At 41.2% G+C, this 23581-nt stretch overlaps 2 protein-coding genes across 2 annotated transcripts in view; one reads left to right on the top strand and one right to left on the bottom strand.

Moving 5' to 3' along the window:
- Positions 1-23581, top strand: part of LOC113072981 (C3a anaphylatoxin chemotactic receptor-like) — a 198771-nt gene that overhangs the window by 154524 nt on the left and 20666 nt on the right. The window lies entirely within an intron of this gene.
- Positions 5748-7614, bottom strand: LOC113072982 (C3a anaphylatoxin chemotactic receptor-like). Its single transcript, XM_026245861.1, has one exon. The coding sequence runs from the start codon at positions 7130-7132 to the stop codon at positions 6194-6196; it is 939 nt and encodes a 312-aa protein (XP_026101646.1). The 5' UTR covers positions 7133-7614; the 3' UTR covers positions 5748-6193.

Here is a 23581-nt window from a genome sequence, read left to right as displayed (position 1 = left end):
TCAAAACGACTGAGTCATACAGAAACAAAGCATTTGACTATGTTAATGAGTGAATCACTGAATCATTTATTCAACCGATTAGTTTAAAAAGCTGAATCATTCAATAAGTAAACACAGTCCATTGCTCAGAGATGAAAAACAGTGCTTGTGATCTTTGTTTGGAACTATTTTTTTTTATCAAACTTATCAAAACAAACAATAATTTTTTTTTATCTAAAATGTAAGTCATTTATTGCTTTATTGAACTTGTATAAAAATATTATAAAATATGTTTATGCATCTGAAGAGAAACGGTACTCTTTGTGTGATATAGATTCCGTTAACTATGCTTAAATTAAATTATATAAATATAAAAAGTATACAGAAGCATTTTTGCTGTCTACAATAAAAAATACTTGTATTTTTGAGTTTTAATAAACTAATAAATGTTTGTGCTGTTTGTGTGCTTTGGTGATATACTTGATAACGTCAGATTGCACATCATTACAACAACACTTACCATATTACCGCAGACGATGCTGTATATAGCACACCCCTGACTCGACTTGAGTGGGGAATGAAATCATCCTCAGTTATGTGCGGCTCGCACTTGTTTACACCTGATTAAAGGTGTTTTTTAGGAGCCGACCACTGATTCACAAAACCTGCTTTCCTGCAGTCTGTGTTCTTCTGACTATTTTGTAGTAAGTAATGAATATACTAAGGGGAAATGTATGGGAATAAAAGTATATGTAAGGATGAAAGAACCTAAGATAGTTTGATCTCCTGAGAAACGGACAATACAAACATAAACGGGCACCTTCGAGACACCCCACAGAGTGGAGGAGCAGGAGACCTCCTTCCCTTCTGGCCATTTGTTCCATTTTAAATCCCTTCACCCATTCTTCCTTCTACTCAGTCTGCTCAAAAGGATTACATGAAAATATCAATGCAAGTGAACCAACACTTATGTCTAGTATCATTGGAAATGTCTCAGTGCAACTGCTACAATGGTCTCTATCTTACAAAAGTAGATTTAAAGATAATACAGATCCTAAGAGTTAAGATATATTTTGCCTACTGTAATAGGAGTGCCCCTTCCCAGGGTCCTCCATGTAAATTACCCCCTGTTCCCATTGAGTTGTAAAATCACCCAGGCTTGGGACCTGTCTCCATCTCGGGGGATGTTTGTCTTGGTCTGATGTAGTTAAAGGACTGCAGCAAAAGAATCAGGGCCTTCTGTAGCCAGATTGAGCCCATACCATGAAGTCTGTCCACACACTTCATACTGCTTATTTTTCTAAAAGTCAGGTATGCATCTTTTACTCTAAGATTCATCTTTGAGAATTTAATGTCTTGTATTGATTTGATATATATAAATTGGCTATGTAATTGGCATAATCCTTACCTGACTGATTATAAATTGTTACATTTGATTTACTCTGACTTAATTATTTTCTCAAGTAGATTAAGTGAAGGCTATGTTTCCTCAAATCTGTGTCCAGGGTTAAGTGCATACTAAAACTCAAGCTAGATGGAGCATAGGGCACATCAGGTGAGACTTTAGATTTCTGACTAACCGCTTGACTTTAGTTAAGTTGTACTCAGTTGCATTAACTATGGGGGGCTCGTAAAAGTACTGGTCATAACCGCTGGTTATTGTCTCAGCTTTAATTAAGTTGTACGTCATTATATAACTGTAGGGAGCTAGACAGGTAGTGCTAGCATAACCGCTGATTATTGTTTTGAGCTTTAACTAAGTTGTACATGGGTAACTGAGGGGGACTACTAGTCATAACCTCTGGCTACTGTTTAGACTGGCGAGTCTGTGAACGTGGGGTACATGTAGAAAAACGGCCATCGTGGGGCACCCTGAGTGACATAGATTCCTAATGAACAAGTAAAATAAAGAAAAGAGTTAAATAAGAATAATCAAATGTCAGAAGAATAACAATAATAATTACAGACCGACAAACAACCAATTTGCCTTTCAACCTAAATTCGGGGTCATACTAAAATGGAGTCAGATTAGACAATAAAATGGAGTCAGATTAAATAATAAATTGGAGTCAGATTAAATAATAAATTGGAGTCAGATTAAATAATAAAATGGAGTCAGATTTGAGTTTAACTTAAATTTATTAACTCTACGCACTGAAAGACCGAACACGCAGGAAACCTTCATCCAGGACCGGATACCTTCCTTGGGCCGAGTGCCTGGACCTTACATATACATTTAAACGAGGAAATGTCCTAAGATCAGGTAAATTGTGCTCAACTTATTTAATGGTGATATTGTTGAATTTAAATCGAGAGCAGTTTTCAGTTGAGCTAATATGTTTTGTTGCATATGTAGTTTGTGTGTTAGGTAATTTCAATTTAATTAAAAGTTGGTAGGAAGTATTTTAAATTATGGGTTTTTATTTTGAGGAAGGTAGTGAATTATGTGGTGTAAAGAGAAGTGGTTTTATTTTGTTTCAGAATCCCGCTTGTATAACTGGTGATTGGCCTGGTAACACAGTCTTCAGAATTAATGAATGATGTGAGTGTATAATTATAGACACTAAGAATTGAGTTGTCTTATAAACATTTTGAAGAATGGTGGTTTGCATAAGGATTTGTCTTCTAGGTCTCTTAAAGGAGAACCATCCAGTTGGTTTTAATTCCTCTTTTATAGATCCAGTTATTTGATAAGATATTTGATTGGATTAAAGTATTTATTGATATAAATGCTCAATTCAAGGCACTTACAATAAGCTCTTGTGTTGCAGGACTAGCATGACTATTGTTACTATATTTTATCGTGGTGAATTTCCCAGTGCTCGCTTTGTATTACGTATATTAAGATTGTTTTTTTTTTTGTAGTTGTCCTCCTTCCTGACTTAGTTGCAGCAACTATAGGGGGATAAAGTTGATGAGCCATACAATGAAGCTATGGGAAAGAGTAGTGGAAGCTAGGTTAAGGAAGGTAGTGGAACTTTGTGAGCAGCAGTATGGCTTCACGCCCAGAAAGAGCACAACAGATGCAATATTTGCTCTGAGAATTTTGATGGAGAAGTATAGGGATGGTCAGAGGGAGTTGGACTTTGTGTTTGTAGACTTGGAGAAAGCGTATGACAGGGTGCCAAGAGAAGAGCTGTGGTAATGTATGAGGAAGTCAGGAGTAGCAGAGAAGTATGTCAGACTGGTGCAGGACATGTATGAGAGGAGCCGGACAGTGGTGAGGTGTGCTGTAGGTCAGACAGAGGAGTTCAAAGTGGAGGTGGGACTGCATCAGGGATCGGATCTGAGCCCCTTCCTGTTTGCTATAGTGACGGACCAGTTGTCAGAGGAGGTCAGACAGGAGTCTCCTTGGACAATGATGTTTGAAGATGACATTGTGATCCGTAGTGGGAGCAGGTGGAGGGAAACCTGGAGAGGTGGAGGTTTGCACTGGAGAGAAGATAAATGAAAGTCCGTCGTAGTGAGACTGAGTACGTGTGTGTGTGTGAATGAAAGTGAGGGAAGTGGAACCGTAAGGTTAAAGGGTCAACAGTCCAGAGTAATTGAGAGCGTGCGAAAGAGGTAAAGAAGCGAGTGCAGGCAGGTTAGAATGGGTGGAGAAAGGTGTCAGGAGTTCTGTGTGATAGGAAAATATCAGCGAGAATCAAAGAGAAGGTGTACAGGACCGTGGTGAGACCAGCTATGCTGTATGGTTTTGAGACCGTGGCACTGAGGAAGAGACCGGAATCAGAGCTAGAGGTAGCAGAGCTAAAAATGTTGAGGTTCTCTTTGGGAGTGACAGGATTAGGAACGAGTACATCAGAGGGACAGTTCATGTTTGACATTTGGGGGACAAAGTTATGGTGGCCAGATTAAGATGGTTTGGACCTGTTCAGAGGAGGGAGAGTGAGTATATTGGTAGGAGAATGTTGGACATGGAGCAGCCAGGCAGGAGGCAAAGAGGAAGACCAAAGAGGAGGTAAATAGATGGATGAAGCTAGTGGGTGCAAGTGTTGAGGATGCAGAAGATAGGGATAGGTGGAGAGTGATTATTTGCTGTGGCGACCCCTGAAGGGAAAAGCAGAAAGAAGTCCTCCTTCCTAACTTAATGGCAGCTGCAGGGTCTTCTGGCACTCATGTGGTTTCTGGTGATCCATATTTCCTTCTGAGTGCTGTGACTGCTGTGCTACATTTGGGTCTGGATTTCAATAAGTGGTTGTATATTTTCACGCCGATAGTTATGCACTGTGACATGTCAAAAGTGTTTTCTTTCTTTGTTTAATTTGAATGAGGTTTGTCTCAGTGTTTTAGATATTTATTACTTCATGTGAATGTTGGTATCTGTGAATTGTCATAAAACTGCTTGCATAAGCAATGAAGCTTACACTACAGTTTGTGGCCAGTTATTAGCCCCCTCTGAATTGGATGGCTTGCAGTATGTATCAGTCTTTGCTTTCATCTTTCTCTGCTGAAGACCATACTGGCAAATCTTAAAACTTCTACAACAAGATAAACAGTGCTTCAGACATGTAATCTCTTCAAAAAGGAGATTCAATTCTCTCCTCCGTTTCCCTCCACCACCTCTTTAACAGCTGATGATTACCACATTCTTGACAGACAAAACTAGAACATTCAGCGGGCAGTTCTCAGCTCAGTGCACATGAACTTTTAGTATTTAGCAGTTTAGAGCTGGGAAACAATATATATTGTATATTGCTTGAGAGCACTCTTAAAAATAAAGGTTCCAAAATAATGTTTTTGCAGTGAAGCCACAGCAGAACCATTTTTGATTCCCGAAAGATCCTTTCATTGGACAGTTCCTAATAGAACCATTTTGAAGAACATTTTTAAAATCTCAAGTTTTTTGTTTTTTTTTACTATAAAGAACCTTTTCTTCATTTGAAAGGTTGCATTGATGTTTACGATTCTTAATGAAACCATTGATGCCAATAAAAAAGCTTTATTTTTAAGCGTGTACAGAATGTTGCAAGGAAAAAGAGGAAGTTGTGTGTAAATTTTTTTACGATTAGAATTTATTCCAATCTTTCTTATTTAAAGAAATTTAGAAATTAAACCATTATGCTTTGGCTACTTGACCCAGAACTTTTGTTCGTAACTATTTGCACTAATAATGAGCAATCTTCACTCAAAATTAATCGAATGTTAAATGAACATTCAATTGAACATTTTATTGGTTTTGCACTTTATGCAAAAAACTGTTTATAGATAACACACTTTGCTTGCAATTTGTAAGATTATACAACACAAAAGTGAGAAAAAAAACATAACAGCAAAATTATAAAATCACCGAAGCACTGCAATATGAAAAAATAAAAATATGTTTTAAGCTGATGATACACGGGGCAACTTTCTACGAAATTTTGCTGTGCTACTTTTTTTTTTTTTTTAACCTTGAGAATGGGTAACCTTTCTATCTGGATATAGATCAGTTGTGAGCCCTGTGTCTCACCTAGTTGCCTTATAGACGGCAACATTGCCCAGAGTTGTATCATCAGCCTTAGTTTTATTCACAAATGCAAGCTTTAAATTATTTATATAATTTTATTTTTCTTCACGAATTTGGCATAGAAACCGCATCCATTATTAGTGAAATATTACAAAATGTATCTATGCTCACAGCAAACAAAAGAAGACACTATAGCATAGTATTATATTATGCTGGTTTTAAACTTTCACAAAAGTTCATCACAAATCATTTAGAATATATAAACAATACAGAAAACAACAGAAATCATGGATAAAAGTTAGATGACTTGCTGGGTTTGACTTGATTACTTTTGAAAATAAATAATAGTTTTAGAATAATAACACACATCAATCTGAAAACTGAAAAAAAATAGATGATGTCTTCACTAAAGTGAATGCAAATTATGTATATAAATTGTATAATTTTTTTTTTTCTTCATGAATTCAGCATAGAAACCACATGTCATTATTAATGGAATATTTCAAGCTTTTTCTAAGCTGATAGCAACCAAAAAAGTTAATCAAGCATCAGTATTCCATCACTGTGATTTTAAGCTTTGACGATAGTTATACAGTCAATAACAGGGAGAGGAAAAGAAAAAAACACCGGAATGATGAATAAGAGTTAGATGACTTGCTGACTTCGAGTTGATGAATTTACAATTATGAAATTACAACATTATTAAAATAGTAATACAAATCTATAAGAAAACTTATATATAGTATAAATGAACTGATATCTTCACTACACTGAGTGTGTGTGTTGAGGCTGTGTGGATTGTGATGCTTGTGTTCCTTCCTCAGAGAAAACTCTTTCAAAAACACGTCTTAGAGAAAGTTTAACATTGCTCTTAAAATCCTGCCCCATGAAAACATACAGAATGGGGTTCAGACAGCTGTTGAAATACGCCAAAGAGATGGCCAACTGATTCACTACCAAAGCCACCGGGCGACTTGATTTCTCTCCGTATATGTTTATAAAACGCAATATGTGATACGGCAACCAGCACAGAAAAAAGCCCATGATTACAGCCAAAATAATGCAAAACGCTCGTCCAGAGTGAAAATGACTCCTGCCTAACTTGTGTGCAATGAATCCGTAGCATGTTGTGATGCATATGAGAGGAAACAAAAACCCAAACACAAATCTGATGATGCTTAGCCTTCCATACAATTCAGAATGTTCTTTATTATAAAGCCGGCACTGTGTTTTATTATTTTCTGTGTAAGTCTCTCTTAACATCATAAAAGGCAGACTAAGAAGTGAAGCCAGAATCCAAGCCGTTGCACAGGACAGTCGTGCGATGAACAAGCTGCGATGATTCTGAGCCCAAACTGGTGTGATCACCCGAGTAAACCGATCCAGACTAATCAAGCTCAGTGTGAAAACGCTGGCAAACCTGCTGATGAGCATAATGAAGGGGAGAATCTTGCACATTATGTGTCCGTAAGGCCAGTAGCCAATAGTACTCTTGGTCACATTGAAAAGAGTGGAAAGGCAGCACAAGAGGTCAGCAATCGCTAGACTGAGAAACCCTACTGTATTAACAGTCCTCTTCATCTTCAATCCAGCAACATAGACGACAAATGCATTTCCAGGAACGCCAAGGATAAAGGTCAGGTAGAAGAAGACCAGAGAAATCACTCTTATCCAAATTCTCAAACTTTCATGATAATCCTCCATTGCTGTGATTTGAGTGGAAGTGTCCAGTTTATCCTGCTAATATCACATATTGTCAATGTAAAATCATGAATTATATTTAAAGTGTTGTGTCAGATTAGAAACTTTTAGAAATTAATATACGATCAGCAAAGCTGAATTATTATAACAAATATGCAACCAAATGCTATTTTTGCATTAAAGTACATAAAATGTTTAAAAATAATTTAAATAGCTCTAAATAAGTAATCATTACTCACAGTGTTATGATTCTGTTCACAGTTATTCTGGCAAATGATTTCTTCCCTAAAGTTCGTGACTTTATACCACTTCTTCAAATGTATCACGTCATCAGGCTTTACCAACATTTCTTGGTTGAACTGTGAAACATCAAGACTAACTCTGTAAAGCTAGTTAATGTGCAGTCTTCAGTCACTTTTGACTGGAGAATTTTACATTTTGAATTTTTAAAAATGAATTGGTATGGCTATAACCGTACAGCCAAAATGAGTCAGAAGACTGAAATAAGAGGTTAAAATCAATCAATCACCTTTATTTATATAGTGCTTTAAACAAAATACATTGCGTCAAAGCACTGAACAACATTCATTTGGAAAACAGTGTGTCAATAATGCAAAATGATAGTTAAAGGCAGTTCATCATTGAATTCAGTTATGTCATCTCTGTTCAGTTTAAATAGTGCCTGTGCATTTATTTGCAATCAAGTCAATGATATCGCTGTAGATGAAGTGACCCCAACTAAGCAAGCCAGAGGCGACAGCGGCAAAGAACCGAAACTCCATCGGGGACAGAATGGAGAAAAAAACCTTGGGAGAAACCAGGCTCAGTTGGGGGGCCAGTTCTCCTCTGACCAGACGAAACCAGTAGTTCAATTCCAGGCTGCAGCAAAGTCAGATTGTGCAGAAGAATCATCTGTTTCCTGTGGTGTTGTCCTGGTGGTCCTCTGAGACAAGGCATTTATAGGGGATCTGTATCTGGGGCTCTAGCTGTCCTGGTCTCCGCTGTCTTTCAGGGCAGTAGAGGTCCTTTCTAGGTGCTGATCCACCATCTGGTCTGGATACGTACTGGATCCGGATGACTGCAGTGACCCTCTGGTCTGGATACAGACTGGATCTGGTGGCCACGGTCTGTACAGATGAGGATTTTGCTGATGTCATGGGCCGATGCGATCTGCAGCATTATGAGAATGGCTGCTATGTCTGCATATTGTGATGACTTAATTTGAAGTGTTGTGGTGGGCACGGCTGATCATTGACCCACAGCACTCCTGTGCCTGCCTTAAGGATGCCGTTGTGGTTGTAGGAGCATCCATCGACATAGGCTGTGAGCATGCCTTGACACGCATCCTCTTCAAAGTACCTGTGACAGGTCGGTTGTTGCTGTTGGGGTTCTTGTACACCCATTGCTACCACAGGTGTGTTATCAGAGCAATTTTGGCATGTGGCCAGGCCATTGCCCAGTGCAGAATTGTGATTCTGTGCATACCATGCCTCAACATTGTGTCCTTGGAGAGCCATTAACCATGTGGCTATGTGTGAATTGGTGACCACGCCATCTCGGATTCATTGGCTGTTGAGGAACATAACTGGCTTGTGGCAAGTCTCTATGATAACTTTCTGTGCCCCAATGTAATTGGAGAATCCCTTAATGGCTCATACAGTGCAAAGCAGAGCTTTTTTACAGTCTGAGAACTTACACTCTGGTCGAAGCAGTGTCTTGCTGTCATATACTACTTTCTTGTCTTGGTCATGCCATTGGTATAGGCCAGCACTGAGACATTGGTCAGAAAACCCAGCTTCCAGGTAGAATTCCTTTTGTGGATCAGGGTAAGCAAGACATTGAGCTGTGCAAAAATGTCTTTTTAGTTCTGTCATGGCGTGTTCTTGAGCCTTCGACCAGACGAAAGGTCAGTCTTTTTTTAGCAGAGCTATCAGAGGTCTGGCAATGTCTGTGTAGTTTTCGAAGAACTGTCGAGAGTAATTGTATACCCCTAGAAAATTCCGCAGCTCAGAGACATTAGTGGGAGCCTTGATGTTTTGATTGGCATGAATACGGTTTGACTGTGGTTCAATGCCTTGGGTTCAGATGAGCAGGCCCATGTAGTTAACCTTAGTTCGGCACCACTGTCCTTTGTGGAGGGCTATCTTGGCGCCGGCGGTGGATAATTGATTCAAAACATAGTCTATTTCTTTCTTCTTTTCTGTTCAGAAAGATGTTGAATTCAGCTGGCGAGTTGGCGTAGCCAAACTGACACCTGTTGAAGGTGAACTGTCGGTTGCCAAATGTGAATTTCAGATGGTGTTGGTCTTCCGGGTGCACCGGAATGGTCCAGAATCCAGAGGCCACATCAAGTGTAGAGAAGATTGTGGCTCCTCTGATTCAGGGTTCTAGCTGGGTCATGGGCCATCGTGACAGCGGCACCTGTTGATTCAGTTTCCTGTAGTCAATGGTGGGTCGCCATTTGCCATTAGGTTTGAGGACGGGCCAGATGGGGGCTGAGTAGGTGCTGTTGCATGGACAGATGACACCTTTCTCAAGCATAGTCACGTCAAGTCAAGTCACCTTTATTTATATAGCGCTTTAAACAAAAATGAATTGCGTCAAAGCAACTGAACAACATTCATTAGGAAAACAGTGTGTCAATAATGCAAAATGATAGTTAAAGGCAGTTCATCATTGAATTCAGTGATGTCATCTCTGTTCGAGGAGTGTCTTGCTGCAGCTTGCGGTGGACATCCAACCCCGCCCACATCCAAGTGTGACGTCAGACGCCACGCCTATGCCATACGTAAAAAATATGTCATCGGGTGATGCCAGGTGTTGTGCGCATGTGCAAAAATGGCGGAAGTATGTTTTTTTTCCCTTTTTTTTAATTAACATTTTGTCAAAGTACAATTTTAAGACGTAAACAAAATTTTATCAATATGGCCGAAGTATATTGTTTCGGGGATCAAATTAAATAGTTATCTTTCGTTTTACTAATACAGGTTAAATAACATGTATTAAAAAAATGTAAATAGTACAAATTAAACCTAGGCCACATCTCTAATGTATGGAAGTAAATTCATCCAAACATCCGGTAAAACGGCTGCATTGGTTGATTATACTTAGGCAAATTAATAAAATATTTATACCTTTCGCTGTTCGATTATGTAATGACAAATTCACATATTTTATGATCGATTGTAACATACCTTAGACAATATCCAAGTTAAGTAGACAATTTTGTTTAAGGCATTTTTATTTATCTAATTCTCTAAAAATATGTTTCACTTATAAAATGGGAACGTTAGTGATCATATCACTATTTTAATGATAAATATGGGTGTTATGAAATAACTGGAATCCTCCCCTCTTTATCATTATAATTTTTTTAATGTGTTTATTTTTCATATTTCATTCATTTTAAATAAAAAAATGTTCCTGACTTAAATTTATATACTTCATTTGGTTTTAAGTATTTTTATTTTCCTTTTAATTATATACAAGAACAATTATGATCCCCACACTAATATTTTTTGTATGTGCATGAAAAAAGAAAAGTTTATCACCTCGCAAAAAAGAGCAACTACATTTGCATGATAGGATTGACGGTTCTCTATATAGACTAAGCTATACATACATAGGCTTAAGTCATTGGTTGCTTTGATAGATTATGTAAGTAACATAGCATTGACTTTTGGGTCTTTTTCCATCAACACAAATATATATAAAAATGTGTCTAAGTCCTACAGATGCATAAAGATCAATAACAAGACATCCCTTGTTTCACTGGGTATTGTTACATTCATTTCACAAAACAATAATATTCAACAATGTAGAGTAAATAAATTATTATGAATTAAATTACTCCCAGAAACATGGCATTGACTGTCAGCCCCTGTTCATAAACACATTTTAATAAGAATGTTTCCATATCCTTCGATTGTCAAAGACAAACACACAGGCATCCCTGCTTTCTCAGTCTCTCCTTTCAGGTAGTCTTTGTTTTTCTTCGTCTATCTGGAGAAATTCAGGCTCTGTCACCTCTCCATGGAACAGCTCACAGTGGCTCTGAACCCAGCACCATGCTACACCAATGTCCTTTATGTTCCTCTTCGAACTTCCTCTTCGATCTTCTGTTGAAAGTACAAAATAAACTGTGTTTGAAGTGTAAAAGAGAACTTGTCTTCAGTGGTGAAACTGCAGCAGGGACATTTAAACCCCCCATCACGGCAGAACTGTTCTGGATCAGGTTTGGACTGCAGAGGTGGATACTGTAAAACATGATAAATATTATGTGTATTAATATAGAAGGATACAAAGATTTGCCACGAACAGAGAGTTATCAAGTAAGACATAGTAAAATTGTGTGGTTGCTCAAACAAGTTATTGTGCAAGAGTTGTCAGTGTATATCATTAAATATATTCCATGTGTTTTGCCTGGGGCCAGTGGAGTACATGTATGTGAGAGAGGTGAAGTGTGAGTGTGTGTGTGTGTGTGTGTGTGTGTGAGAGAGAGAGAAGGAGAGATCAGTATTAGGTGTCAGGGATATAAAAAAACATGAAGGATGAATCAATGCACATATGTTTTATCAGGATACAGTTAGGAGCATTATAGACATTATGAAAGTAAACCCAGCAGTGTTGGTAGCCTTATAACGTGCCTGTGTGAAGTCAGCATCGTGTCTTTGTAACTTTATAAAGGCTCATAACAAAACAGTTATCGTGCTATCGTTTAACTTCATGTCTAACAAAATATTCATTGATAATTTAATGTGTACATTTTACCATTTTAACTATTAACGTTAAGCAGAGACATACAGTGAGTGTAACAAACACTTTTGGGCTAAGAACCGAATTTTTGCCAGGCAAATACAGAAAACAACAACTACTTCTTATTTCTGGTGATCGCAAAACAATATTTCCTTCTTTTACCGATTAAAAACAACACAAACGTCTTCACCGTATCTTCTATTCTTCTCGACGCTTCTTCCTGTTTGAAATTTAATGAGAATGTGACGTAGACGGATATAGGCGCGGTTTATGATGGCACATCCGGGTGGGCAGGGTTGGATGTGTGACGTCTTTGGATATGGGTGCGGTTTCTGACGTCACGATTGGATGTGGGCAGGGTGTCTGACGTCACGCTTGGATGTGGGCGGGGTTGGATGTCCACCGCAGGTTGCAGCGAGCCCTACTTGCTCTGTTCTGTTAAATAGTGTCTGTGCATTTAATTGCAATCAAGTCAACGATATTGCTGTAGATGAAGTTGTCCTGGGGCCCGTTCTTCGTACGTCACTTATTACATCCGAGATCAAATGACACATCCAAGATGATATCATCGTGCTAATCATGATCCGGCTAGTTGGGTTCTTCGAACACACCTGTTGTGTATGATTAGTATCGCTGGATTGAGTTATCTGAGATAATTGCGCGTTCATGTGTTGGCTAAAAAGGGGATATGTGTCGATACTCGAAACCATGATCAGCAGTGCAGCGATTGGCTGGTGGCAAGACGGCAATGTAATGACGTCATATAATTTAAAATGACACCAGACAAAAAATTGACAAATTTCTGGACTTTTATAAGGAAACAGCCAAGCAAACAAAACTACATAAATGTTATAATAGATACATGAAACAGATAATAGATACATGTTTTTATTTTATTAGAATTTTTTTCATGATTCCCAATTATTTAGATTCGCAATTTATAATAGTTGTGCAGTCTTTAAATTTTTATTTCAATGTATAAATTATCTATTATCATTTCATTTTATATTTGGACAGATTTGTTACGTGACAGCATTAAAGAGCCACACAGATGGGAAATCAAAAATTACCTGTATTACAGTGTATGATGTAGCTGTCCATCAGTGTAAACAATGTGCAGAGTAATTAAACCAAAAAGTACAATATTTATAAAGTTATTGGCTTCTAAAGTAAGGAGTCGACTCTGAATCGCTGAAACGAGTCGTTATAGATTTCAAATCTTTTACCCATCTCTATCTACGTCACTAGGAACACTTTACATAATAATCTCCGCCTACCGTCTTGGGAGAAACGGAACTCTGACCTGCCCCCCCCCCCCCCCCCCACAAAGACGCTCTGGTTGTTGTGATAGCATCATGTCGAGGAGACAGTGTGTTTTTAATTGTAAAGGCAAGTTTGTTTTATTTTTACTGCCAAAGAATGAAGATCAGAAGAACCAATGGCTAAAATTCATTTTTACCACAATACCAGAGCAGTACAACAAATCCCTTTTGTTGTGTTCACAACATTTCACTGATGACTGCTTTTCTAATTTCGGTGAGTACAAGGCGGGATTTTCAAAGCGTTTGGCCATAAAAGAGGGTTCATTACTAACTTTATTTAGACCAACGAGCATCTCCGAATCACAACTCGAAGTATGATTATGAAGTTATGTGTTTGTTTCCTTCCGAGCATCTTATCAGTATGTGTGCTGTCTGCAGCCTTTCTCTGCGCTGAACTTAATTTACAAACACTTCATTAAAATGAAGTGTAACTCCGTGAATACTCAACGAAGAGACATGAGAGAGAGATCTATAGAAAGCTTGACATGTCTACTTTAAAACTAAATTCAGTGTTCTGCCGAAAACAGATATTCTGTGATAAAGTAATCCATATGAAAACAACGCGATGTCTGTTTTTCATGTCTCCCTTTGTTATATCTAATGTGACCACACCCCCGCGGTGAACGCGCTTGTAATGATTCAAACAAATCTCCATATTCATCGGGAAGAAGGAGGCGGGAACCGGCGCACAATCAAAAAGCATTTTAATACTCAAAGTAAATACAAAACAGCGCGTCAGCCCCTCACGGCGACTGACGCGCACAAATAAAAGCCAAAACATAAAATAATGTCCCAGGCCTGGTCCTCTCTCGTCCTTCACGGTCGTCGCTCCAGTTTTATATCCTTCCATCTCCTACGTGGGACTCGATACTAGCGGTGGGGCTCAGGTGTAGCTCATCTCCAATCACTACACCTGGCCTCACTCCTCGTTCCCACGCCTCTCGGCCCCGCCCCACTCGCCACATACCCCCATCGCCCCTCGCAGGCCGGGGGGTACCCTCGAGACTGCGCTCTACTCCCCCCCCCCCCCCCTTCCCTCCGGGGGGGACCGCTCATGGGGACCTGCAGGAACCTGGGGGTAGGACAGACGAGGCGAGAGAAAAGGAGATGGAAGGAGGAGCGACAAGGACGAGAGAGGGGAGAGAGGAAAAAAAAAAAAAAAAAAATCCGGTTCCCAGACGCACTGCTGCTCGGCCCTCCACCAGCTGGGTGATCTCCTCCGCGGTGCCTGGCGGTGGCACTGGACGGCCCTCGGCGGACGGCGCGACACTCCTCCGCCGCCCGATGGACGGCGACGGCTCCTCCGATTTTGGGCAGCGGCAGGAGTCCCCCGTTCCCTGCCCCTCCGGATTCCGTCACGGAGGCGGCAGGCTCCGGCCCCCTGGCGAACGGCGCCGACTCCTCCGCTCCCTCACGGACGGCAGCCGCCCCTCCTTGTCGTGGGCGGTCGGCAGCGAGCTCGCCCGTCCCCGGCAACTCGCTCCAGCCCACCGCCTCGAGCGTCCCTGGCGGCACATACCTCGCCTGCTCGAGGGCACCGCGGATTCACCACAGCGGCGAGGGATCTTCAGCAGCGCGTCCCTCCTTCTCCCGGGCTTCGGCACCACTGTAACGATAGTAGTAATAATTTTATGACAAATAAATATTTCAGTGAGTGAAACTGGCTGTGTCTTTAGTAGGCTGTTATGGACTACACAGCATTTTATATTATTTTTAAATAATTTTTTAATGATTATTATTTTAAATGATTGTCCCTGGATCAGTACGATACTCTTGTAATAAAGTAGCGGTGGTAACAGACATATTTTGAGTATCAGTTCTGATTGAAAAGAAGCGATCTAATCCTGTTTACATGAAATAAGCCTGCTCCCGAGCAGGTTTAAGCTTACGGACCTGTTGCTATGACAGCAGCTCCGGGATGAGCTTCGAAGGACCAAATGATCCAAGATCATGCCAAATCGTCAACATTAAAATCCAGCTAACTGAGTTTGCGACGTACGAAGAACGGGCCCCTGGTCTCCACTGTCTTTCAGGGCTGTAGAGGTCCTTTTATAGGTGCTGATCCACCATCTGGTCTAGATACATACTGGATCTGGGTGACTGCAGTGACCCTCTGATCTGGATACAGACTGGATCTGGTGGCTCCGGTGACCTCGGAAAGAAAGTGGTGGTTACATCATGCAGCTGCAGTTCAGTCTTGACCTTGGGGCAGTAGTTATCAAAATCTTTGGTGGCCTTGAAGGTGCAGAGAAGCGAACTTGTGCCTTGGTTTGTTGTTGAGGCTGTGTACCCATGGCTGGCTGCTGGGGTTCCCGTGAGCTCTGTGACTTGGCAGTCACTCTCTGTGGGAGTTCTCGTGACCTCTATGATCTGACAGTCTGTCACCGGTGACCTGTGTGGCTGGAGGGAAAGAGGTTCTCGCACTTGAGCCCAGACTTTCAGCTGTTTGAAGTCTAGTAAAGGCTCAAAGCGATCTAGCAGGTCTTTCCCGATGAGAAATGAATAAGTGTCCATTGGTGAGACATAAATAGGATGTACTAGACTCATGGAACTGATAGTCATGTAAATGGGAGCTACGTTTCTAAGCTGGATGTAATTTTGGCTGTATGACTGCACATTCAGCTCACAAGTGTGAAAATTAAGAGTTTGATTCTGTCTCTGAGCTTCAAATTTGAGCTTATCAAATAGTTTTTCAGAAATCAATGTGAGGTCAGAGCCTGTGTCAACAATGGCTTCGAGTCTCATTTCCTTTTCTAAGGTGATGGTTAGGTAGAGATTCCGAGCCACTCCCTTCTCAATCAGGTTCCCCAGGAGTTTTGGTGTTGGGGCTTGTGTGTTGATCAATAAGCAGTTATGGTATGTCTTGTGTGTTTCGTTGGGGGTACAGATAACCAAAATAGCACTTTCTGGTACCTCAGTGTGAGGGATGATGCTTTCTTGGTCACGAGGTGCAGACGTCAGCTGGACTGAGTGGGTGTTGCTTTCATTTGATGATGCAACAGCAAGTTCAATAGTTTGTGGTGAAAAACAGTGTTCTGGGTGCTTGGTTCAGTTGCGGAAACGTCGGGAATGCATTGGTTTCAGGCACAAGGTTTAGTCATGCGGTGTCTAGTTCATCCTTCTTGTCTTCCTTGCGAGGTTTCTTTTGAAGGAACTCTTTCAGTACGTTCAGGAGTTTCTGAAACTTTGGACTTGGCTGCACTTTTCCTGTTAGATGTGGTTTCAGCCTTGAGCTTCCAAGCATCACATCGAGAGTGTTCCCCCTCCCGGCTCTCTGGGTGTGGTGTTCTGCAGGCTGGAGGTCAATTCTTTCTGGGTCGCCGGCCCACTTCTCAGGTGCCCCCCCCCCCGTCCTTTGGTTTTGATTCTCGGTTGTCGGGTCTATAACTGTGGTGCTGTTGGGCACCCTCTAGGGTCAACTCTGAATAGAACTCAGAGACAGGGCAAATAGTTGGTTGTTTTACAATCTTTTCCGACACAGTTTTTTGTTTGGTGCATACCTTATGGGCTAAGTCGCGTAACTGTTGTGTTGACATGCTACGCAGGCACACTAACACTCCCAAATGGTGGCTTACAGTAGCATGGAGGTTTCAAAGAAACAATGTTCGGAAGTTAACAGACTTAAAGGACCCCTCTGTTGTTTAGTGTCACGCTGTCTAGTTTCTGTTTCCCTGGGTGTCAACTAGTGGGCTCACTTTCCCTTAGGCACTTCACCGTAGGCACTAGAATTCCTCTAGTCTGGTCCTGTCTTCACAGTAATTGCACTCCTATTAATTGCACCAGGTGCATGAACTCTTGATTACCCTTATACTAAATAAATACCTGCAATTGGATCTACTATCTCCTGTGTCTCTCTGGTACACGATTCGTCACGGACTCCATCCAAGAAAAGATCCAGCGGTATGTCTATTCATATTTCCTCCCCAATCACCGAGCGGGTGAGGAATGGTTTCGAGGGTACTCACCTGGTCGTGTTTCGTGGGACCAGGGGAGGTCGCTCAGGAGTGAGTGGTGGAGAAGATGTCCGGAATCACTCTCCAATATGGCCTCCCGTCGACCCTGAGTTCGGATGGGAACCGCCGTCACACCATTGTGGACAGAGAGGGGAAAGGAGGTGCAAGTCTGCCGAGCCAGTGCCGCTGCACAAGATGGCCGCCAGTCCAATGCCGCTGCACAAGATGGCCACCAGCCCAGCGCCGCTGCGCAGAATGGCCGCCAGCCCGGAGCCACTGCAGAAGATGGCAGCTACAGTGGGCTTTCCTGAGTTGAGTCAGGTTCCCGTTGACTCTCCAGAGTTGAGTCAGGTTCCGGTTGACCTTCCAGAGTCGAGTCATATTCCGTTGACCCTCCAGAGTTGAGTCAGGTTCCGGTTGACCCTCCAGAGTTGAGTCAGGTTCCAGTTGACTATCCAGAGTCGAGTCAGGTTCCTATTGACCCTCCAGAGTGGAGTCACGTTCCAGTTTATTCTCCAGAATCAAGTCAGATTCCTGTTGACCTTCCAGAGTAGAGTCAGGTGCCCGTTGACTTTGCAGAGTTGAGTCAGGTTCCGGTTGACCCTCCAAAGTCAAGTCAGGTGCTCGTGGACCCTCCAGAGTCAGGGTTAGTCACCGTTGACCTTTCAGAGTCAGGGTTAGTCACCGTTGACCTTACAGAGTGAGGGTTAGTCACCGTTGACCCTCCAGAGTCAGGGCTAGTTCCTGTTGACTCAGTTCCAGTCGAGTTAGATTCCAGTTGACTATCCAGAGTCGAGTCAGATTCCAGTTGACTATCCAGAGTCGAGTCAGGCTCCTGTTGACCATCCAGAGTCAAGTCACGTTCCAGTTGACCCTCCTGAATCAAGTCAGATTCCTGTTGACCTTCCAGAGTCAAATCAGGTGCCCGTTCAATTCAATTCAATTCATTTCAAGTTTATTTGTATAGCGCTTTTTACAAAATAAATCGTTACAAAGCAACTTTACAGAAAATTATGTTTCTACAATATTTAGTAGTAGCTAGTAGTTTGTGCACATTTGACAGGATTTTAGAAAAAATAAAAATAATAATAATAATACAAGACGTAGTCAGCTAGACGATGAAGTATCAATATTATTAAGTTATTATATGATTCAGTCACACATTTAGCAATAATTGTTAGTTCTGTTTGTTGATTCAAGGTTAGCATCATCTGGGGTCCTCTGAGGGTCAGCAACATCTCTTCTCAGGTGTTCTGGATCCAGACTGGAGCTTGTTTAAATCCTAGTTACCATGGGATGTAAATCCCGTGGCGAAACATATAAACAAAATACAGACATCATTAGCATAGCTGCTGATCCAACAAAGTAAAATTAGTTTAACCCAAGCTAATGAATAAAAATGCACCTTTGAACAGATGCAACTACACTCACAATTAAAAAGATACATTATTCGAATGCTTGGCGAAAGAGATGTGTTTTTAATCTAGATTTAAACAGAGAAAGTGTGTCTGAACCCCGAACATTATCAGGAAGGCTATTCCATAGTTTGGGAGCCAAATGTGAGAAAGCTCTACCTCCTTTAGTGGACTTTGCTATCCTAGGAACGACCAAAAGTCCAGCGTTTTGTGACCTTAGGGTGCGTGATGGGTTGTAACGTGGTAGAAGGCTAGTTAGGTACGCTGGAGCTAAACCATTTAGGGCCTTATAGGTAAGTAATGATAATTTGTAACTGATACGGAACTTAATAGGTAGCCAGTGCAGAGACTGTAAAATTGGGGTAATATGATCATATTTTCTTGACCTCGTAAGGACTCTAGCTGCTGCATTTTGGACTACCTGTAGCTTGTTTATTGAAGAAGCAGGACAACCACCTAGAAGTGCATTACAATAGTCCAGTCTAGAGGTCATGAATGCATGAACTAGCTTTTCTGCATCAGAAACAGATAACATGTTTCGTAGCTTGGCAATGTTTCTAAGATGGAAGAAGCAGTTTTTGTAACATTGGAAATATGATTTTCAAAAGACAAATTGCTGTCTAATATAACACCCAGATTTCTGACTGTAGAGGAAGTAACAGTACATCCGTCTAGTTGCAGATTGTAATCTACAAGATTCTGTGTAGTGTTTTTTGGTCCAATAATTAGTATCTCTGTCTTATCCGAATTTAATTGGAGAAAATTGTGTGTCATCCAATCTTTTACATTTTTAACACACTCTGTTAGCTTAGATAATTGGGAAGTTTCATCTGGTCTCGTTGAGATATATAGCTGAGTATCATCAGCATAACAGTGGAAGCTAATTCCGTATTTTCTAATAATATTACCAAGGGGCAACATATATATTGAAAATAGAAGGGGACCTAGGACGGATCCTTGTGGCACTCCATATTTTACTGATGATAAATGAGATGACTCCCCATTTCCCCGTTGACTTTCCAGAGTTGAGTCAGGTTCCGGTTGACCCTACAAAGTCGAGTCAGGTGCTCGTGGACACAGACTGGAATGAATTGCAAAAATCTTTAAAAATAGAAGTACCGATCTCCCTTGGTAACTTTAAGCATCAGATTTCACAATTATTTACTGATTCCTGCTCTTGTTAGCAGCCCTGTTAATGGTGCACTATATAATTTTTATATTTTATTTTCCTCTTTAAGCTCTTAAGGTTTACTTAGTATATATGTGTAGGCTACAACATTATATTGTTCTTTGTATTACGTTTGTATGTTGTACAGGGATTGGTTTGTTGATTGGATACTTTATTTATTTCTATGTGTAACTCTGTGTTGTCACACTGTTTCTGCCTTATCTTGGCCAGGTCGCAGTTGTAAATGAGAACTTGTTCTCAACTGATTTTACCTGGTTAAATAAAGGTTATTATTATTGTTTCCTCCTATGGACCTGGCCCTCCGTCCCTCCCCCTGATCCTCCGCCGGTCCACCTCCCTCCTGGGTTTCTTGTCTGTGTCTTTCGTTCTGTTTCCCTCTAAGGACCTGGCCCTCCGTCCCTCCCCCTGATCCTCCGCTGCTCCACCACCCCCCAGGACTCCTTTTTTTGTGTTGCACTTCTCTTGTCTCTGTTTCCCCATTCTACCTGGTTCTCTTGTCTTTGTTTTACCATTTTATCTGGCCCTGGTCTCGTTGTGTCTTTGGTTTTCCCTTGGGTTCGGGTGGAGCATCTGGCAGCTGCTCCGTGGAGGAGGGGATAATGTCACACTGTCTAGTCTCTGTTTCCCTGGGTGTCCTCTAGTGGGCTCACTTCCCATTAGGCACTTCTCCGTATGCACTAGAATTCCTCTAGTCTGGTCCTGTCTTCACAGTAATTGCACTCCTGTTAATTGCACCAGGTGCATGAACTCTATTGTCATTAGCCTCCCTATATATTCCAGTCTTTTCCTGTTGTTTGTATGGAGTCCTTACCCTTCATGTTATCAGCCTTCTCGTCATCCGAGATTCCCCTTCATCTTCTCGTATCCCGAGAATGACCCTAACCTCTCATCTTCCGAGTTCCCTTTCCTGTTCCCTACTTGTTTATTTGTTTGTTTATTTTTGGACTGTCTGTTTGGCTTTGACCTCTGCTTGTTCGACCAAGATTTGGATTACCCTTATATTGATCAATCACCTTTATTTATATAGTGCTTTAAACAAAATACATTGCGTCAAAGCACTGAACAACATTCATTTGGAAAACAGTGTCTCAATAATGCAAAATGATAGTTAAAAGCAGTTCATCATTGAATTCAGTTATGTCATCTCTGTTCAGTTTAAATAGTGTCTGTGCATTTATTTGCAATCAAGTCAATGATATCGCTGTAGATGAAGTGACCCCAACTAAGCAAGCCAGAGGGGACAGCGGCAAGGAACCGAAACACCATCGGTGACAGAATTGAGAAAAAAAACCTTGGGAGAAATCAGGCTCAGTTGGGGGGCCAGTTCTCCTCTGACCAGACGAAACCAGTAGTTCAATTCCAGGCTGCAGCAAAGTCAGATAGTGCAGAAGAATCATCTGTTTCCTGTGGTCTTGTCCTGGTGGTCCTCTGAGACAAGGTATTTACAGGGAATCTGTATTTGGGGCTCTAGTTGTCCTGGTCTCCGCTGTCTTTCAGGGCAGTAGAAGTCCGTTCTAGGTGCTGATCCACCATCATGTCTGGATACGTACTGGATCCGGGTGACTGCAGTGACCCTCTGATCTGGATACAGACTGGATCTGGTGGCCACAGTGACCTTGGAACAAGAGAGAAACAGACAAATATTAGCGTAGATGCCATTCTTCTAATGATGTAGAAGGTACATCGGCAGGCCCGTCGTCAAGGGGGGGCATCGGGGGGCAGTGCCCCCCCCAAATGACTTTTTGTGCACCCCTTAACGTAACACACGGAACAATTAACCAAACTTGCATTACTGTGCATTCACACCATCGGCGTCGAGAGCGTCAAAGTGGCCGAAAGTCATTCATTTTCAATGTAAACCAGCGTCGAGCAGCGGCGCGGCGCGACTTGGCCTTTGAGAGTGTCGAGCAGAGTTGAAATCAAGGCAACTTTATGATATTGAATGTTATTGATTTAGGTTATTGCACTAATAACGTTGTTTCAGCAGAACTTGGCTCACAGGAACAGTAATCACTACAACGGTAACACTAGAAATGCATAACACATTACCTTCAGAAATGATTCAGATGATTCATTATTCAACGCATTATTACACATATAATTATGTAATCATATTCATAAATGACTGTTAAAACATCCCAAAACAGCACCCAAACCTTGCAAAGACCTACCCCATTAATTATTCAAATACAACCACCAATGGCAAGTCTCCAGCAGCAGACCTTTCAATATGTTATTTTTGTGTTAGTAGTTTTATTAATTCAAATTACAATATGCAGTTTGTGTGTAAGTATATGTATATGTATATATAAATCATGCAATTCATTTAGTTAAGCATACAGTATTGTATTGTTTATACGCAATTCCTTTGCGCGTTGCATGCGATCTCAGAATAAATTTTTGGCGGTTTTGGAAATGTTAAGAGACAATAAACAGAGACGTTGAGATCAAACGGTGAAGTATTTTATTTGAATAATTGAACAAAACAAGACTATTGTGGTCTATTTTAGTTATAGCCTAATATGGGTTTATGTTATGGTCCGTCTCAGATCATTAAAAAAAGTGTGCCCCCCTATGAAAATTAAATGCCCCCCCATTTGGTTTGTTCTGGCGACTGCCCTGTACATCGGGTGTTATGTGAAGTGTTTCCGGTTCCGGTTTACCTAATTAATGTAGCCTAAAAATCCTTTAACAGATTTGGATATTAAAAACATATTAGTATGTTATGTGTATGCCAGGTTAAAGAGATGGGTCTTTAATCTAGATTTAAACTGCAAGAGTGTGTCTGCCTCCCGAACAATGTTAGGTAGGTTATTCCAGAGTTTAGGCGCCAAATGGGAAAAGGACCTGCTGCCCGCAGTTGATTTTGATATTCTAGGTATTATCAAATTGCCTGAGAATGTAGCGGACGTAGAGGTGTATAATGTAAAAGGAGCTCATTCAAATACTGAGGTGCTAAACCATTCAGGGCTTTCTAAGTAATAAGCAATATTTTAAAATCTATACGATGTTTGATAGGGAGCCAGTGCAGCGATGACAGGACCGGGCTAATATGGTCATACTTCCTGGTTCTAGTAAGAACTCTTGCTGCTGCATTTTGGACTAGCTGTAGTTTGTTTACTAAGCGTACAGAACAACCACCCAATAAAGCATTACAATAATCTAACCTTGAAGTCATAAATGCATGGATTAACATTTCTGCATTTGACATTGAGAGTGTAACCCCTCTCACCCGGGTCCTCTCTGACGCTCCTCGCACTGGCTCCGAGCGGGGCTCGAACCCGGGTCTTCCGGCATGGGAGGCGGACGCACTAACAAGGAGGCTAAATGGCTACAACCACTAGCGTCTGTCGCTAGTGCGTCTCTTGAGATCAGGGAGTGAAGTTTACCTGCACAGCACTACTCGCTGGCCTCCGTTACACTCACCCCCCAAACCTCACTCCCATCCGGGTCACGGCACCAGTTTTATGTAGCAGATCCCTTTCTGCACATAACGAATTTCACACAGTAGACAACAGGATGGCTTGAGAACAGCTGAATTTATTGACCCGCCCTGGAAACATATGGGACAATTTGATCAATATTTTTCGTTGCGCCAACCTCTTCCCACATCACACACAACATTAAGTAGGAAGAGCGAGAGAAAATAAGTGTGTCTTTCCTCGCCAGCGTCTATCCGCAAACTGATGATGACGTAACTCACTTGGATACATATTTAACATTATGTAGCAGATACATTATTGTTCAAATAATACATTTCTTTCGTTAAAGGAAAAATAAAGTGATGAAATGGCTGGATGTGTATATATTCTTCAAAC

Source organism: Carassius auratus, unplaced genomic scaffold (assembly GCF_003368295.1).
Source record: "Carassius auratus strain Wakin unplaced genomic scaffold, ASM336829v1 scaf_tig00011176, whole genome shotgun sequence".
NCBI classification, from domain to species: Eukaryota; Metazoa; Chordata; class Actinopteri; order Cypriniformes; family Cyprinidae; genus Carassius; species Carassius auratus.
Note: the sequence above shows the minus strand (reverse complement) of the source record. Positions and strands in the feature narration are given on the sequence as shown.

What these genes read in the sequence shown, in the direction of transcription:
- LOC113072982 (XM_026245861.1), bottom strand. Translation starts at nt 7,132, where the DNA reads ATGGAGGATTATCATGAAAGTTTGAGAATTTGGATAAGAGTGATTTCT.